This window comes from Polyodon spathula, chromosome 19 (genome assembly GCF_017654505.1).
Source record: "Polyodon spathula isolate WHYD16114869_AA chromosome 19, ASM1765450v1, whole genome shotgun sequence".
Classification (NCBI taxonomy): Eukaryota; Metazoa; Chordata; class Actinopteri; order Acipenseriformes; family Polyodontidae; genus Polyodon; species Polyodon spathula.
The window spans coordinates 12,528,095-12,546,920 of NC_054552.1; the positions used below are offsets into that span (position 1 = coordinate 12,528,095).

Genomic DNA, 18,826 nt, shown 5'->3' on the forward strand with positions numbered 1-18,826 from the left:
GACCTCAGGCCGACACAACAGGGGAACCATCAATTGCGTTACAGGCTGTCCTGTGCCCGTGGCAGGGTTTACCCTATACAGTAATTGCCCCTTGATAATGAAGTGTGGATATACTAGCGCCCCAGCGCCTTCAACATCCTTACCTTCAATAGACCGGACCTGTTCCCAAGTGTGCACCAGTGTGGGGTCGTTTTTCTGGCCCCACACTAGGTCCGCGCTTGAGCCCCACATGTCCGGTACATTGAGAGGGGCTGGAGTAGCATCTGCCCTGGATGGCCCAGTAACCTCACCCATTCGGTCACATGGCGTACCGACTTCCTTTGAGTGGCGTTTGATACCATCTGCGCTCTCTCCCACCAGTCCCCAGCCTCGTTTCAGAGATGCACCTTCCCATTTTTCGATCCGTCTCTCTTTCTTTGTTTTCCTAGGACGAAAAAGAGAATTAAACAGGTCGGCTTGCAGGGGAAAAATATCACCAATCGTTTCCCCTGCTCTGTCTGCCACGGTTACGGGTGTGCGGCAGCCTTTCCACCACCCCTACTGTGAGGTGGCGTTGTGTCGAACCTATCGACACGTATGCTTTTAGGGTGGGATATGTCGCCGTGTCTCCATGGATACAGGAGATCGCCACCTTGCCTTGTGGCTGCCACGACATACCGCCTAAGAGAGACGTTTGAATTAAGGTCTGTGCACACCGAGTCCACTAAAGCATGGGTACTCACATTACCAACCACTACATCAATAATACAAGGCCCCTCCCGACCCTTTCCCCGTACCTTACCTGCCTCAGATGCCAGATAACATGTCGCCACTTTGCACTCCATTGCCGCGGGGCACAAGCGGGCGATGTGTCCAGGCTCATGGCACCTGAAACAGACAATCGGGGCAGAAAGCACTGGGGTTAGCTGATACTGCAGCGGGTCGGGGGCGGTAAATCTACCCCAGCTGGGGGCCAACCGCTGTCTCCATGGTAGGGAGGTGGGCCAGCCCATTGAGGCTGGTGATCTGGGAGGTCTGGTTCCCAACTGGAGAGATGAGGGCACTGATCCGCGGGTGATGGGCGCGACGAGAGGGGTCAGTAGTCCTGTCTTTACGGAGACCAGGGAGTCCTCATAATCCTCCGCAAGTCTGACGGCGGCCTCCAAGGTGGTCGGATTGTGGCACCGTATCCATCCCTGGGTCTCGGCGGCGACCACATGGCAGAACTGCTCCAGGACGATGGCTTCTCCCATTTGCTGACCCGTTTTTTCTGCGGGGTTGAGCCAGTGCACCATGTGGTCACAAAGTTTTTGCGCGACGGGTCTCCCGTGGCCTCCGATACTCCCGGAACTGCAGCCGATGTGTCTCCCCTGTGATATTGAGGCGTCGGAAGATGGCCTGTTTAACCAGGTCGTACTGGCTAGCCTCCTCGTTGGTCATGGCCTGATATGCTGCCTGAGCTTCCCCGATCAGACAGGGACCCAGTTGGCTGGCCCAGTACTCCTTCGGCCATGACGCAGTGGTGGCCAACCGCTCGAAGACAACCAGGTACGCCTTTGGGTCATCCTCCGCAGTCATCTTTTGCGCCCGTGTATTAAGAGGCGCCATCACGGGTACTGCTGGAGTCCGGGGTGCGTTTCCAAGACCGACCCGCTCGATCAGCGCCGTGTATCTCTCCTCCCTCTGTCTATCCTCTGTCTCCCGTCTGTGCTCCAGTGCCTGTAGCAGCGTGGTTAGTGCAGCTATGTCTATGGATCCCACTGCTAACACCACTTGTGGCAAAGTGGTTTGTAGTGCTCTGGTGTATAGGTGATTTGAGGTGCTCCAACAAAGGACAAACACAAAGTTTACCAGTCAGGTTTCTTTTAATGCCCTAAACCGGGTTTCAAATAATAAAGCTGGCTCTACCCAGCAATGGGTATTGCCAGCAAAAACGGGACTCAAAATAATAAAGCTGGTTCTACCCAGCAATGGGTATTACCAGCTACAAAACAAAGGGGTTGCAGTCCCGAAATAATAACCACAGAAAACACGTCTCCAAACTGGGTGCTCTGGTGCAGGTGCGGTGCTCTGATTGCTGGTGCTCATGCGCGTTCAGATCTGGGCTTCTCGCTGCAGCTCCAGCTTCGTATCAGCCATATGGCAAAACAAACACTTCTCAATGAACCCACACTTCATTCAAGGTTCCGTCCTTGTCTCCTCCCATTAACCACAACAAAGGAGACGATTACGGCGTCACGTCCCCCTAAAGTACCCTAAGCCCCGCCCCCTCCGATAGCTAGTTCAATCACGTCTCCTCCAATTCATGACTGAAACTTCGCTCACCGCACTAGGGCGATGACTCCAGCTACCGTAACGCCGCCCTCTTCCTGAATGGCCGGCTCCCGACTGTCCCTGGGATGAACTGCCCAACCATTCAGTAGGAAGCCCGCAGCTCCTGTTTCACAGTGCCCTCACCGGTCGAGAGGGAGATTGTTGATTTGGATTCATTCGCTCTCCATCACAACCCTACAAGAGCTGACAGCGTTGGTCCAGGATATGAGAGCTACTACTTGCTCGCTTGACCCTATCCTCACAAAACTATTAAAAGATGCTCTTGCTGTTGTTAATACTCAGATTTTAAACATTATAAATGGTTCACTTTCCTCAGGTATAGTTCCCTCAGCACTTAAGGTAGCTGTTGTAAAGCCTATTTAAGAAACACAATTTGGACCCTATGTCCTCAATAACTATAGGGCAATCACTAATCTACCATTCCTAGATAAGGTTCTATAGAGGGTTGCTGCGAAACAAGTACAAATATTTTAACTCTTTATGGTGTATTTGAAGAATTTGTGCTGCACATAGCACAGAGACAGCCCTTGTCAGAGTTGTAAATGATTTGCTGATAAGCTCTGACTTGGGCTTTCCATCTGTTTTAATTTTCCTAGAGCTAAGCGCTGCCTTCGGCACTGTAGACCACTCCATCTTATTGAATCGGCTCAAATATACAGTGGGACTGTCTGGCCTTGTCTTATCCTGGTCTTATCCTGGTTTCAGTCTTATCTATCCAATAGGTATCAATTCACCTTGGGTTAGGTCGGCCAGGGTGTCCTCAGCTCACCGTGCACCAGTGACCCCTGTGGTCTGGCCAGGTGCCTGTGAGCTTGCCATTAAGCTGGCCAGAGGTGCGTTGTCCTCCGACACTGTAGCTCTGAGGTGGCTGCATTGTGGGCCTGCAGTGTGTAAAAGAAGCGGTCAGCTAACGGCACATGCTTCACTAGACAGGGTGTGTTCGTCTTCGCCGCTCCCGAGTCAGTGCGGGGGTGGTAGCGGTGAGCTGAGCCTAAAAATAATTGGCTATTCCAAATTGGGGAGAAAATGATAAAAAAAACAATTGATGACTACTAAATTAAAAAAAAAAAAAAGAATTGATTGCTGTAATGCACTCCTCTCTGGTATCCCAAAACGTGTGATGTCCCGCCTACAGCTCATTCAGAATACCGCTGCTAGTATTCTGAGTAAAACTAGGAAAAATTAACATATTACCACTGTTCTAGCCTCCTTAAACTGGCTCCCTGTACAACATAGAATTGATTTCAAGATTATACTATTAACCTATAAAGCTCTGAATGCATTAGTACCTAGCTATTTGCAGGAGCTACTGGCTGTGTATCTTCCAAATCGCACTCTTAGATCACAGCAAGTGGGGCTGCTGGTTATTCCTAGAGTCAATAAAATTAGCATGGGTGGTAGGGCTTTTTCTTTTAGAGCTCCTAAACTATGGAATGCTCTGTCTTCGTTCGTCAGGGAAGCTGGGACCGTTATAATATTTAAGTCGAGACTGAAAACATACTTTTATATAATGATATTTTTTATCTTAGTGGGTTTTAATGTAAATTATTTGCTACTTTTTAAACTTTTTTTTAAATCTGTTATTTGAATATGTTTTTATTTGTGGCAGATGCCGTATAACAGGAAATTTTGACTGGTATTAAATTCAGAGGATTTGCTACCTAGATTTTGATGTTTTTTGGATTGACGTTTTTCACTTAGCTCGTTTAGTATTTTAATTTAAAAAACATTAAAATACATGTAAATGTCTTCTAAAACAGAATCTCATTTACAGTAACTTGTTATAGCATCTACAATGTCACTGCAGCAACTTGGATAAGAACAAAGAAGGCCTTCTAAAAATGAGTTACAGCCAGGGTTGGGCAAAATACTCAGGAAATGTATTTTTGATACAAAATACAAATACTTCTAAATTGGCATTTGCATTACAAATTACAAAATACAAATATAATGAAAATACGTATTTTAATTACATGTATTTTCCATACTGCCCAACTATGATTACAGCATTATCGTTTTATAGTCCTTAATTTTAAGATACCAGTAATTGGAAAGAATTAGTAGCTGCAGTACTCTTTAACGGTAGGCATTTGCTACCTCTCAGTTTTAAAACGTAGCTCTGGTTTACTAACATAACACAGTGGAATGATCACAATATAATTTAGTAACTGTAGGACAGTATTGCCATGCGTGAAAATAAAGCTGAAACAAAAATGCTTTAAATTTAAAACTAGTTAACAGCTTAGCGAGCACTAGCAAAATCAACTCATTTTTATACAGTGCAGAACTAAGTTAACATACTGTTGTTTAGCGATGTTGCGATACCTGCACGGCGGGTGTCTTAATAGTAGTATCTACAACGAATCGACAATAACAATCCAAAGCCAATTTGCTTTTGTTACAGACTTTCTAACAAGTCTGGAATAAACTATTTTGGCTGTTTCAGTACTTAATTAACCTCTTATAAAAAGAAATAACACAAAACTGTTTAACATAAACAAGAACAGTCGTACAAGTACCATAGTAGCAGGCGCAGTTTACACTGCCTCAGAGATCATACACTCCAAATGGTCTAAATCCATTCATGTAAATTAGATTTTTTCAAGAAAACTGACTTCATCACTTGCTGCCATTTTCATATTTACTCTGACATCCGACACATTCTTTTCCTTGCCCAACACTTCTTTAAACTGTGCTGCATACCAGTCTGTCAGAAGCCGGGATCACTCACTATATGCCACAATTTGATTGGTGGCAGAATTATGGGTGATCCAATCAAAACCGCCAATAAAGCCAAAATAAATTCCTCGCCAAAATTTCCCGTTATACACACACACACAAAAACACAATAAAAAACGCAAATACAAAAAACCCGGGCAACGGAAGCAACCACTGAGGCGACTCTCCCAGATACCCCGGCACGCACAATCTCCATCTATGCCTGGAGAAGCTGAAGCTGTTTAGAAAGCGCAAGTTGAGTAATTGGTATCGCAACGATAAGCCATGCCCGCTCACTTTTTGACAAAGAAACATGTACAGGGTGCAGCGGGGAAAAGGGCGCTTGTATTATAGCACACAGGCGCTACAGCACCTAGAGATCCCAAAATAATGTTTCTTCAGGTTTCAAAATGTGTCGATTCATGACTGCAATAGACAGGAGAGGAATACGCCACCCAGTTCAGTGGCAGATAGACAGAATGCCTTTCAGTTTTCAGAGCCTTTTGCTGTGAGATGAGGTTTTTGTTTTGTTTTTTTTCAGCGCGAGAAATATATTACTTTTAAGGCTGGAAATATACAGATAACTTGGATAATTAAAGAATGGAAAAAATAACGCATTAGAAGGCGATAATATTATGGACGAGGTAGCGAAAATCTAAATTTCACCGGCACCAAAAAAATAAAATAAAACAAGCCAACCAACATCAAAGCATTCCTGTAACAGCCATTCTGCACAGCAAAGCAAAAACACTGACAACTTCAAAAGCAGTTTGATAAGCATTCACAAAGACAGAACTGACCGCGAATGCTGGAAATGCTGCTTTAATATGCTTTATCAATACATTCGTTATCAATGTAAATGATCATTTTCTTTTTTGTTTGTTTTACAAAACAAACATTTGTTTTAAAGTAAATTAAACGACTCACTACCCAACAATCAGCTCATTATTAGTAGTCGTCGTAGTATTGTTGTTATGTTGTTGCAAACTTTAAATAACCAGTAGACTATAAATATATAACCTGCTTTCATTTATCCGTAGAAATACTGCATTCAAATTACTTTTTTTCAATTCAATAGGTAGTTGTTCCATAGAGCAAAAGCAGCCATTAACTGAACTTTATATGCAGTACAAGTTTGGTCTCTTGCATTTTGTAATAATTCTGTATTACAAAATGCATCAAGTAGACTATAGTATTACATCTTATCTTTATATAGCAACACCTGTTACAGTTTTTTACGATTGCTTTGACTAATTTTTCAATACAGCGATCCAATATGCATAACTCTTAACACAATGATAAACTGAGTGGCAACCATTTAGACACATTTTTCCATGCTAACATACAACATGCATAACTGTAAATCACCTCTCCCAATCATAAAGTTGCCCGTCAACCATCAGGACTTATGTCAAATGCTAACACTTATCTGGTAGAGTTCTTAACTATACAAAAAAAAAAAAAAGTCAAATATTGTCTAACTAAAATAGTAGTTTTTAACCGCTAGTATTACTGTACACAAAACTCATTTATGGCAAACATGATATGGCTGCAGTACCAATTATAACATTGAAAGAAATATGCCACTTACTAAACTGTGCTCTGGTATCTGGGCAGAGGCCTTACATCCGTTGGTTTGTAGGCTTTTTGTATTTGTGTTTTTTTTTTTTTATTTGTATTTGTGTTTTTCAATTTGTATTTGTGCTTTTTGATTTGTATTTGTGTTTTTAGATTTGTATTTGTGTTTTTTTTTTTTATTTGTATCTGGCCTTTTCGATTTTGATTTGTGTTTATCAATTTGTGTTTGTGTTTTTTTATTTGTATTTGTGTTTTTCGATTTGTATTTGTGTTTCGCACTTCAGGGCCACCGTAGAAAATGAATACAGTAATTACTTCTGTGGGATGTATGTACCTCCTCTACCGGCCCGACCCGCTCCTCTCACCCCCCTCAGACCCTGCTGCCAGTCCCCGCCTACCTGTGTGACTGCAAGCCCGAACTTCTCTCCCCTACTGGCCTTGGCTCCAATTATCTAACTAGCAGAGTCTCGCTTCATCTGTATAACAAACTTACAAACTTTACCAGAAGAAAAGGTACTAAAGCCGAGAACCTCGGAGCTGCTTCCCAGTCTGTGTACAAACCCCCGGCTGGAAGCAGGCCGACGGGGAGGATGTGGATCTGGTACCTGTTGCTCGGTTCTGGCTCCGGTTTCAGCTCGGTCGGTAAGTCGCGGTTGGAAGAGAGAGAAAGAAGTTAAAGGGGCCGCCTGTCGCTGTTTACAAAGTACAGAAGCTCCAACACACCAATAAATACAACAAATAACACCGCATAGCGTTAGGCGTGTATCATGTTAAATTGTACCTCGGTGCCCTGCTGGATTGGAGTTTTAAAGCAGGTTACAAATTTGGACTAGCTCTTAAAATTTGTGCTCGAGTCTGTTTATTGTCTTTTTATTTTTGTATTTGGTTGTCCGACCAGAGTTACATTGGTTTGTTCATATCTCAGTAGATAATATGTGCCACAAAACGTTTTTCGCTTACATTTAAAAGTATGGCTTTGAGAATTGAGATGCTTGGATTCCCGTTATGCACTGCACTGTAATGTATAGCGTTTGCGGATTATGATACGTGGTGTGCCAGTTGGCATATGGAGCAGGGGGTGGCGCTGATATTGTTGACAGGAGAAAGTGGTGACAGCTCAGTCTCGGTCCCTGGCCACTTGACACGCAAATGTGTCCGCCCGGGTACAGATCTTTGTGATGTATTTGAAGTTCTACTGTGACACTTGTTTTGCATAGCATTACGATGTGTGTGATTTATGACTGACCAAAAAATCATATGTACTGAGCGTTTCATATAACCAATTTAATTGTTTAAAGTATTTCACAGTAGTTTTACAATCAGCATAAAATGTGTATTTTTGTAATACGTTTTTGGTATCTTGCATGAAAAAATGTGGTTAACAAATTATTTTACAAGATCGATATTTATATGTGAACGTTTAAAATATCTTTAATGTGTCTAATATCAATACTAGGAGATCTTATAAATGTAGTGCCATCGTATTCAAAAGACTGTACTATTATTGAATTCTAGTACACGTTTGGCACAAGTTTCAAACAGATTGAGTGTCCCTTGCTCATATCAAAACATCTTTATTGCAAAACACTTTGAATTAATGTTGTTGCTTGCTTAGTTTGTAATGTGGACCACAACTTTTGAAAGTTTGTGTTTTTTATGCATAACACGAGATCTGCCATAATTTGAGTAAGTGTCAAATGCAGATCTAACATAAAACAGTATTAAATAGGCCTATATATGAGATCAGTCATCAATGCAGTTGATTCAGCATGGTAGTTATATTTTAGCTCTTGTTTAACTAAAGGTTGTCTTCCTTCCATACAGTCCTGCTAAAAAAAGCTGTCTCAATTTTATTCCAGTGCCTGATTGAGAAAATAATTAAATGGCAGCAACACAATTTATTAAAATGAGTCTTGTCCAACAATGCCTTTTTGTTTCATGACTAATCCAAGTGTATACCCCAAATGCATTAAAATAAATAAATAAAAAATTCTCCCCCCACCTCACAATTGCTGTGCAGTTAAAGTTTTAATTTGCCATAGTGTTTGTGCTGATACATGGTAAGGACATTCACAAACATTCTATTGGGTATCAGATTCTGGGGATATACTGTATGGAAGTGCCTGCCCATCTGTGTTTGTAACACACGTTTATGTGCAGAGGATATTTATGACCGGATTACAATGAATGTAAGCTTTCAGATAAGGCTGAGGCGATGCATTCTATTGTTTGACAACTACTGATAGTCAAGCCTGTGCATCGTTTTTGTGTAAAGGATTTAAGCAAAGGAACGTTTTTTTTTTTTTAAAATTAAATTTGGAATCAGCAATTATTTTTTGCATTAAGCTCATAGCTTCTCTGCTCCCCTCAGGTCTGACTCACTGAATCTGTATGCGATTGAACTCACCTTCTCCCCCTGCCCCATCCCCTGTGAGTTTTTACTGATGGGATTGCATATGTGCAGCAGTCTTCAAAGTAACAGAGCAAGTTAAAAGCATTGTGCTGGAATTAAAAATACTTTTTTTGACTGAGCTACAAATAGAATGCCTTCCAATGTTTGGCAATTATTTTGTAATGTAAGATGGCAAGTAAGTAAGGTAAAGAAAGTGATGTTTGGGATACTCTGGTAATACAATTAGTCTGCGTGACCATTTCATGAGATGACACCCTACAAAACATCAAACAAAATCTGTGTTTATTCATCTGAATTACCCCGCAGTAAAAATGAAGAAAAACAACCAAGATTGTTCCAAAAGTTTTATCTTTGGTCAGAAATATTAAGCATCTCGGCAACGTCAGTCCCTAGTGAGCAGGTGTTCAGTAATGCTGGGCAGATTGTGAGCATGTGCCAGTCATCGTTTAAATTAAAACAAAATATGGACACTGTTCCTTAACACAATTAAAATACAAGCCATGGATAACACTGTTGTACTAAACTGCTGTGGACAGGGATAACTTTTTAAAAATTATTTTATTTCTCTTGATTGGTTGTTACTCTGACTTTTTATGAAAAAAAAAGACATTATATATTACTACATGCATAAACAGATGTAATCAATTTAATGTGCATAATAGTTTTTAAAATGTTACTAGCAATATTACATAGTAATCCACATCTCCATGTGGATTACTGCAGGGGTTTTTTTTGTGTTTACCCTTTCATAACATTGATCAGCTTTACTACAACGATCTATAGCCAATAAGAAATTGTAACACAGTGTAGCGCAGGAAGTTATTAGCTACCAGAAAGCATCTTGAAAATAAATAAATAAATCAAATAACCCAAATATCTCCAGCAGCCCAGAAGGAGAGTGATGACGATCCTGCTAACACTCATTAGAGGCAAGTCAATGGGGTTTAAATTCTTGTTTTGAGCTCCTTTAATACCATCAAAAAGAAGTTTAATTTTACCCAGCAAGGCTCAATTGCCATTCCTTGGAGACAAAGTTTGACAGTAATCCTTTAAAAAAAAAAAAAAAAATTGGTTTGACTATTTTCTACTTTAGACCAGCACCCTTGTGAGCTGTAGTCTTCTCTTTAACTACCATGGCTAGAGCGTTAGCAATTGTACCCCATTTTCTTAAGAATCACTGTAAGTGAATGAACGCTTTCATTGTTAAGTGGTTGTATAGCTAACAAAATAGTTCCATCTTTTTTTCCCACCTTGCACGTCCATTCTTTATACAGGATTCACTCAACTGTGCAGTTTTGGAAGAAAAGTCATTTTCCATCCTGATATCTGGTACAACACTAGGTTTTAAAAATCTTTGTTTGCAAGCCAGGTTTGTATTTCACCTGCAGAGTGAAACTGTCCCCATGCCTTCAGGGCCTTCTTTCATTTCAGTAACAAACCAGCGGCTTGGTGACTGTCATGCTTTGCAGCCAATTCAATGTTTTGACACCAAAGACCTCAAATGACAGGAAGTAAAGCAGTAACAGACTTCCTGGAAGACAAGGCAAGCAAACTGAGGACTTTAACCAAGTGCAGTACCAGGTGTTGTGTTTTAAAATTAAAATGCATGTTTTCTATAACTACACATTTGAGACCTATAGAATTAATAAGTGTGCATGACGGGTACAATTCGTGAAATTATTTTGTTGGCTACAACCAGAAAAAAACAAAAAAATTGTGGAAAATGTTAAAAATGGGTAACAGATCCAGAAAATGCATACAGTTTTAAGTTGTTGCCATTATGGGTAACCTTAATGTTGGGTGATATTTCTATCATGATAAATTACAAAGCAATTTTCATGTTGTTTCTAGTGAGGCTAGTTTAATTTTGTTAAAATAACCAAATATAAAATGCAGCAAACCAGAATTAGTTATCTTCCAATTTGGTATCTCCTTTCTGTTTACAGGCATGTACGAGGCAGGACACATACAAATTACGTGATTACATCCAAGTGGAATATTTACAGTACAAGCTGATAAAGACATATGGGACAACAGCTGTCAGAATAATTCCATATCTTTATTGATGTGTTCACCTTCACACCTGGAATTCCACTACCTGGATTTCACCATAAAACAGCTCACTATTCTCTAAACCTCTATGATCCAGACTAATAGGGTCCAGGGGATGCTCGAATAATCATATTACAACTGTTTAGAAAAAAGATATAATCCAACTCCTTTACCTCTGAAAACACAATAAGCAGTTCTGCACAGTACTGTAAATGACAGAGATGGAGGGCTGGTTAGCACATTTTCTGTGACTGGTTTTATTGGTTACAGTACATCTCTAACAAAACAATTCCAGTAAATGTTGTTTAATTTGTATTACCATCACTATGGTATTTTTTTTTTCCATAAAATTGGCAAACGTCTTGCACTTTTTTCCATGCTGTACTTCCTGTTGAAAGAACACATCTGACCCAGTGAGTTGTTTTAGGAGTTTGAGTTGTTGTTGGAAAAACAATTGTGAAACTATTTTTTTTTTAAACAATTACTCTTCCCTACTGCATTTGTTTTAAATATTTTTTTCTACTGAAAATTAAAAAAAAAAAAAAAGTGTGGCATTCACCACAATGTGGTGCTAAATATGTACCACCAGCAGCTAAATGAACTGCAGCAAACCTGGCCAGGTGTAAAAAAAAAAAACCTATCAAGGTTAAACGTCAGCATTATTGTATGAACTTGCGGTATAGTAACAACAGCTTTAGCAGCAAATGATTTTCAAACGGAATTTGTGAATAAAATCAATCCGATAATGCTTTGAAATTGAGTCGATTAAGTCGTTAATGAACAAATTTCTCGTTAAAAAGCTTAATTGTCACAGGTCACCTACATCACTTCTGACAACGGCTGGATAAGGAGAACTCGTTAATCAAAATGCGTGTTAACGAGATGAAGAAATGAATGGAAGCATAATTTGCTGTTATGGAAACTACTAGCATACAGCGAGGCGGCTCTCCCACCAGCGAGTAGCTGCTAAATGGAAATAAAAAATAATAGGAATATCTATTTTGTGTGTAATTTGTAAACTTCATTTAAAATTCAGCATTTTGTCATCCAGAATGTACATTTATTTAGAAAACTTAACATATAAAAAGCTGATTCACAATTATCTGGCGTGTGGGGGAAAAAAAATCAGATGGCACAGATTTAAAAAAACAAAAATTTACCCTCGTTCAGGGAGACATTAGTCATTTGCCCTCGTTCAGGGAGATATTTTGCCACAGCTTACTATATGCAATTCTTTTAACAAGAATTTTGCAGTCTTTTTTGGTTAAATCTACTTTATATGTATTTTAGTATGTACGATTGTAGGCTAGAAATAAATACGTTTGAAGTGCCATTTGTGTTTGTAGTTGTTAATTATTATACCTGTGTGTAACACTTCATTATATATTGAGCTTTACAATGACGATAGAACTCTCTAACTTAACATAGCTCTACATAATTTGTTTATAATTAATTGTTCAGTGAATTCCTCTAATCATGCATTTTCTCTGGTACTCTGTCGCCTCTGTGATAAATAAACTCAACATGATTAGAAGCAGCCACTGAAAACTTTTATAAGAACATTTTATATGCATACAAACGTGTGAAGGTAAAAGTGTACATTGTACATAAAGTGCGGGGGGAGTCGGACAGCATTACAAATGTGTTTAGGCAAAAATGTCAGGCAACCAATCCCCACTAAGGTGAGGCGAGAATGACACCAATTATTGTCTCAAGAAGATCATGACAATAAGATTCTTAAATTGTTTTAATTAAATTGCAACTTTCTCCATTCTTTCTTTCTGTCTGCTTTTTGCCTATTGGCTTTTTTAATAACAAACATAACAAGACCAATTTTATGTTCTTAATTTATATTTTTACGATACAAAATCAAGACTAAACAAGGTAATGATAATATCATAATAATCAATTCCAACCTTAGACCCTCCCCCAGTCATTCACCTTGTGTGCCGACTTCATCGATTCACATGGTGAATCGTGATATTTTTCTTGACGATACGTTTGTCGATACAGTGATCCTTGATCCAATTTTTTATTTATAGTTACTGATATAGTTGGCTACCCATCTGCAGTACAGATGTGCTAAACCTTGCCCAGTGGGAGGAGCTCAGACAGACTAAAGGCAGCATAGCTAGCCTGGGATTTTATGAACAACAGACCAACATTTGGACAAAGATGACAGTGTTCAAGCAATGTCTAAAATAAATTAATTTCTGGCAACTTACAAAACACTAATGAAGGCATCTGGAATATTTGTCTGACTGCCATCATTGCCGAGATCAGGTTTTAGCTAACCATGTGAATACTGGCATGCCCGGCTGGAATATTTGTGTGACTGTGTCATTATTGCCCAGGTCTGATTTTGGCTAACCCTGTGAATACTGGCATACTGCTGGTAGTCCTTTCAACCCAGGATGATATATGCAGTGACGATGGCTGTGTCTCGGAGGCTGCAGTGATGATGGCTGTGTCTCGGAGGCTGCAGTGACGATGGCTGTGTGTCGGGGGATGCAGCAAACTGAGTGCTTGGGAATATAGCCAAAAGTGTAGAGAGAAAATCAAAGGAAGTTATGAGGAAGTTGTATAATGCACCTTTAAGACTGCATTTAGAGTACTGTGTCCAATTCTGGTCACCACAGTACAAAAAGGAGATTGTGGCCCTGGAGAGTCCAGGGGGCTGGTAGTTATGAAGCACCACAGGCCCAACTGGACCGGTAACATTTTTTAACTGTATAATGTATATAGTACAGTTCACGTGGCTTCTGTTTTATGAATGCAGGAAAATGAGTCAGTGTGTCAAAAAGCTGAAAAAAAAAAAAAAATGAATTTACAAACCCGTGCACCCCCAATAGCAGCGTAATTGAACTCGTCCGTACTTTCCCGCCGCACGTCGTATTTGTTGTACAATAAGCATCTGAGACTACGTAATGAAGAGGAGTTGATAATACTCGTTACCTCGACATGGCAGTTTTTTATTGTTTTTTTAACAACTAAGCAACCAACTGCATCAATAAGCCAAAAGTAAAGTATTTAAATCAAGAATGATAAAGAAACAAATTATGAAAAAAAGACAAAAATATAGAGTGGAATGAAAAAAAGACTTAATCTGGCTTCATGATGAAAGTTAAATAAATGTCAGTTACCCAGACTAGCTGATAAAACAGCAGCTTTTTTGTTGGGAATTCAACATTTAGTTGCCCTCATATCCAGTCTCACAGTAGTAGTTCGCTAGGTAGCAGGTGTTTGCCTGCTGCTGTGACTATAGTGAGGGAAAAAAAATGCACTGATGGATACCCAGGTACACACGTGGAAGCTGGACAACGGGATCGAATTGTCTAACGTTTTGATTTGGGATACAATGTGTACAGGTCAGACATGCCATTCACAATCTTTACAGGACTTGTTTGTATCAGCAGTAAGGTTGGTGCTGACTTGGGAGAGGATACAGGCGACAACGATATGGCGATCTACAGTGGCTCTCAAAAGTATTCACCCCCCCCTTGGACTTTTTCACATTTTATTCTGTTACAACATGGAATCAAAATGGATTTAATTAGTTTTTGCTACTGATCAACACAAAAAAAGTCCATAATGCCAAAGTGAAAAATAAAATCTACAAATTGTTCTTAATTAATTACAAATACAAAACAGAAAATCATTGATTGCATAAGTATTCACCCCCTTGAGTCAATATTTGGTAGGAGCACCTTTGGCAGCAATTACAGCCATGAGTGTTTTGGATAAGTCTCTACCAGATTTGCACATCTGGACACTGCAATTTTTGCCCATTCTTCTTTGCAAAATTGCTCAAGCTCCGTCAAGTTGGATGGAGACCTTTGGTGAACAGCAATTTTCAACTCTTTCCACATATTCTCAATTGGATTGAGGTCAGGGCTTTGACTGGGCCACTCCAGGTCATTGACCTTTTTGTTTTTAAGCCACTCCAGTGTGGCGCTGGCTGTATGTTTGGGGTCATTGTTCTGCTGAAAGATGAATCAACTCCCAAGTCCCAGGTCTCTTGTAGACTTCAGCAGGTTTTCCTCCAGAATTTCTCTGTACTTTGCTGCATCAATTTTGCCCTCTATCTTCACAAGCTATCCAGGCCCTGACGCAGAGAAGCATCCCCATAGCATGATGCTGCCACCACCGTGCTTCACAGTAGGGATGGTGTTCTCAGGATGATGTGCGGTGTTAGGCTTGCACCAAACATAGCACTTAGCGTTGAGGCCAAAAAGCTCCATTTTGGTCTCATCAGACCATACAATCTTCTTTCACTTGAGTCTCCCACATGCCTTCTGGCAAACTGAGATTTGATGTGCGTTTTTTCAACAATGGCTTTCTTTTTGTCACTATCCCATAAAGGCCAGTTTTGTGAAGCACCCGGGCTATTGTTGCTGTATGCACAGTGTCTTCCAGCTCAGCAGTGGAAGACTGTAACTCCTTTAGAGTTGCCATAGGCCTCTTGGTGGCCTCCCTGACTAGTGCCCTTCTCACCCGGATACTCAGTTTTTGAGGACAACCTGTTCTAGAGAGATTCACAGTTGTGCCATATTCTCTCAATTTCTTAATAATGGACTTCACTGTGCTCAGGGGATATTCAGTGCCTTGGAAATGATCTCATATCCTACCCCTGATTGGTGCTTTTTAATAACCTTATTCTGGATTTGCTTTGTATGTTCCTTCGTCTTCATGATGTAGTTTTTGTTAGGAAATGTGCTAACCAACTGTGGGACCTCCCAGAGACAGGAGTATTAAACCTGAAATCATGTGAAACACCTTAATTGCACACAGGTGGACTCCATTCAACTAATTATGTGACTTCTAAAGACAACTGGTTGCACCAGAGCTTATTTAGGTGTGTCATAGCAAAGGGGGTGAATACTTATGCAAGCAATTATTTTTTGTTTTATATTTGTAATTAATTTAGAACAATTTGTAAATTTTATTTTTGACTTTAACATTATGGACTTTTTTGTGTTGATCAGTCTCAAAAACTCATAATTAAATCCATTCTGATTCATTGTTGTAACAATAAAATGTGTAAAATTTAGTATAAATCTGTTAACCTTTTAGCATTGCTAACAGTTTGGTTGCGAGTTTGCTTGAAAATAAAAATGAGTATTATTTGTACACATACATTTTCAAATTTTGAATACAGTATTTTCATTTTCTGACAAACACGCCAGTATCTGCAAGTTAAGTGTCTGAAATAACTACAATAGCATATATTGAAAGGCTTCGCTTAGCCACTTTTTATTTGAGACCCGGGCTCTGGTTACCGTACACATTATTAAGTATACAGAAATTAAGAACCATCATGAAAGAATATGCATGGAGCTAAAGTTTTTATTTTTTTTTTCTCCGCCCTTTTGGATTTTTTCAAAAGTGAGTCAGTCTGTGTTCATAATGCAGTTTGCAAGTGCACTCGGCTTGTTTATATGGTGAGTGAACCGGATGTTTACAATATCCTGCAAGGCATATTGAAAGATGGCAGCTATTGATGTATTGCTCCAGTTTTTAATATAGCATGTTTTAGATTCTTACACATTGTTGTGGAAGTTAGCACTGAGGAGCACTTCGCTAATTTAATAAATACATTTCTTGAATGCCTACAGTAGGATAGTGCACTTTACCCAGTTCTGCACGGTTCTTCTAATGTCCGCATTAAACACAGTAATTTGAGAAAAGGTTGAATATGTTTTACTATTTTGTGAGTTTTGTCGAGATGTTTGTGTCTGACCAAAGTTTGTACCAGAGCTTCAGTTTCTCGCACTGTCCTTGTAGTGTACCAGATTTCCACAGTGAAAATAAACGGGAATTTGTTTTTTTTCTTTAATTTACTGACCCCGTAGGGTGATACAGTGGGCACGTTGTTTTATACACCGGTTTTGTCGAGATGTTTGTGTCTGACCAAAGTTTGTACCAGAGCTTCAGTTTCTCGCACTGTCCTTGTAGTGTACCAGATTTCCACAGTGAAAATAAACGGGAATTTTTTTTTTTTCTTTAATTTACTGACCCCGTAGGGTGATACAGTGGGCACGTTGTTTTATACACCGGTTTTGTCGAGATGTTTGTGTCTGACCAAAGTTTGTACCAGAGCTTCAGTTTCTCGCACTGTCCTTGTAGTGTACCAGATTTCCACAGTGAAAATAAACAGGAATTATTTTTTTTTCTTTAATTTACTGACCCCGTAGGGTGATACAGTGGGCACGTTGTTTTATACACCGGTTGCTCCACCGGTGAGCCTGTGTGCTGAACGACCTGTTGTTAAGTCAGCCACCAGATTCACAGAGAAAAAAAGCCGGTGACATTTACCGTAAACAATGTATAGACAACATAGACGCTCCCCATGGAATCAGTCAATGTGGACTGTGAGCAGACTAAATTAAATATATAGTGGACAAGAATACTGTAAATTGCAAAGTAGTTAGTCCTACCAAATCCCATTAATTTAGGAACTTTTCAACCTTTAAATTAAGTATTCAAATTATAAAGCAAAAAATTTAAGTTAATGCGATTTATTTATTTAGTGGTCGCCAATTGTTTTTATAATTTAATAGCCAATTATTTGTAGGGGTGCATGGTGAGCAGAGGACACCCTGGCTAACATAACGTTTGAGCAATTCTAGTACTAGTATACATATTTAATGTCACCAAACTGTTGTTTTAATCCAGTCACTGGTGGATGTACTTCCGGCTCACCAATACATTTGCAGTAGTGAATAAAACAATGCGCCCAGTTTTGTTTGTTTTGTACTTATTATTGGGCCAGTTAAAATTGTATCCGGACCAGTAAAAACACTACCTCAGTGGCCCAAGGGACCAATAGTAAAAAAATCTGAATGTAGAGCCCTGCAGACTACCCCTGAGTTTAAAGGACGAACCTATGAAGGTAGGCTGAAAGAACTGATTTATACAGGACAGAGGGCAGGAGTCGTTCTTCAGACAGAGAGCGGTGAGGGTTTTTGCTTAGCCATGTTGTTGATGCTGAATAACTGAGTTATTGTACTGGAGAATGCAATGCTCATTACAATAAAATAGTTCAGGACGTGGTCTTTCAAACACTAAAACAAACAGTTTCAGACTAATCAGCCTGCCTGCTTTAATTCATAGCTGCTTGAACTGACATTCAAATTATTATTGTATGTTAGAAGCACACCCGTCACCACGGCTGTCAATATAAGGAAACAACTGATTGTTTTGAAAGTTGGAAATAGTTGTTTGCGTTTTATAATCTGATAATTGTTCGGATGGTCTGAAAACTATACCTGTAGGACCCTAATAAAAAAAAAAAAAAAATCATAGAGTTTATTTTACATTTCTGAATCAAAGTAACAACAGCATTGACTATAGTCTGGCAGTGTGGTGGTGGTTGCAGTGAGAGATACAAATCAATTGTGATGTTTAAAATACACTGATGATTTGATTTAGAGATGAGAATGGGACTTTTACAATGAAGTTACCTACGTGGTAAGTTTTTTTTTAATCATCATCATAACAAGATAGCAAAAGTCTGATGTTGCAGAACGTAATTGTTTTTGTGGTCCGTGATCGTGCCTCCCTTGAAACCCAGGGTAGCAGTTCCACATGTTTGCTCTTTGTAGAAAAGAATCTGCCATTCTATGTTATGTTACATTGTGCATTGTGAACATGTTGTAGGCTATGTGAACCTGGGACTATGTTTTCAAAGTGTTTACTCCATTCATTTTATTAACAATTGTATGTTAATGTTAAAAGCAGAGAAACAAACAA

At 39.6% G+C, this 18,826-nt stretch overlaps 1 protein-coding gene across 1 annotated transcript in view; it reads left to right on the forward strand.

Annotated features, from left to right (window-relative positions):
* The first annotated feature begins 6,922 nt into the window (after positions 1 to 6,922).
* The window catches only part of LOC121294579 (low-density lipoprotein receptor class A domain-containing protein 3-like), an 84,679-nt gene continuing 72,775 nt past the window's right edge, over positions 6,923 to 18,826 (forward strand). Inside the window, exon 1 of the mRNA XM_041218402.1 lies at positions 6,923 to 7,251. Coding sequence (XP_041074336.1) covers positions 7,200 to 7,251 — 52 coding nt within the window. The 5' untranslated portion in view covers positions 6,923 to 7,199. The remainder of the gene's footprint in view (positions 7,252 to 18,826) is intronic.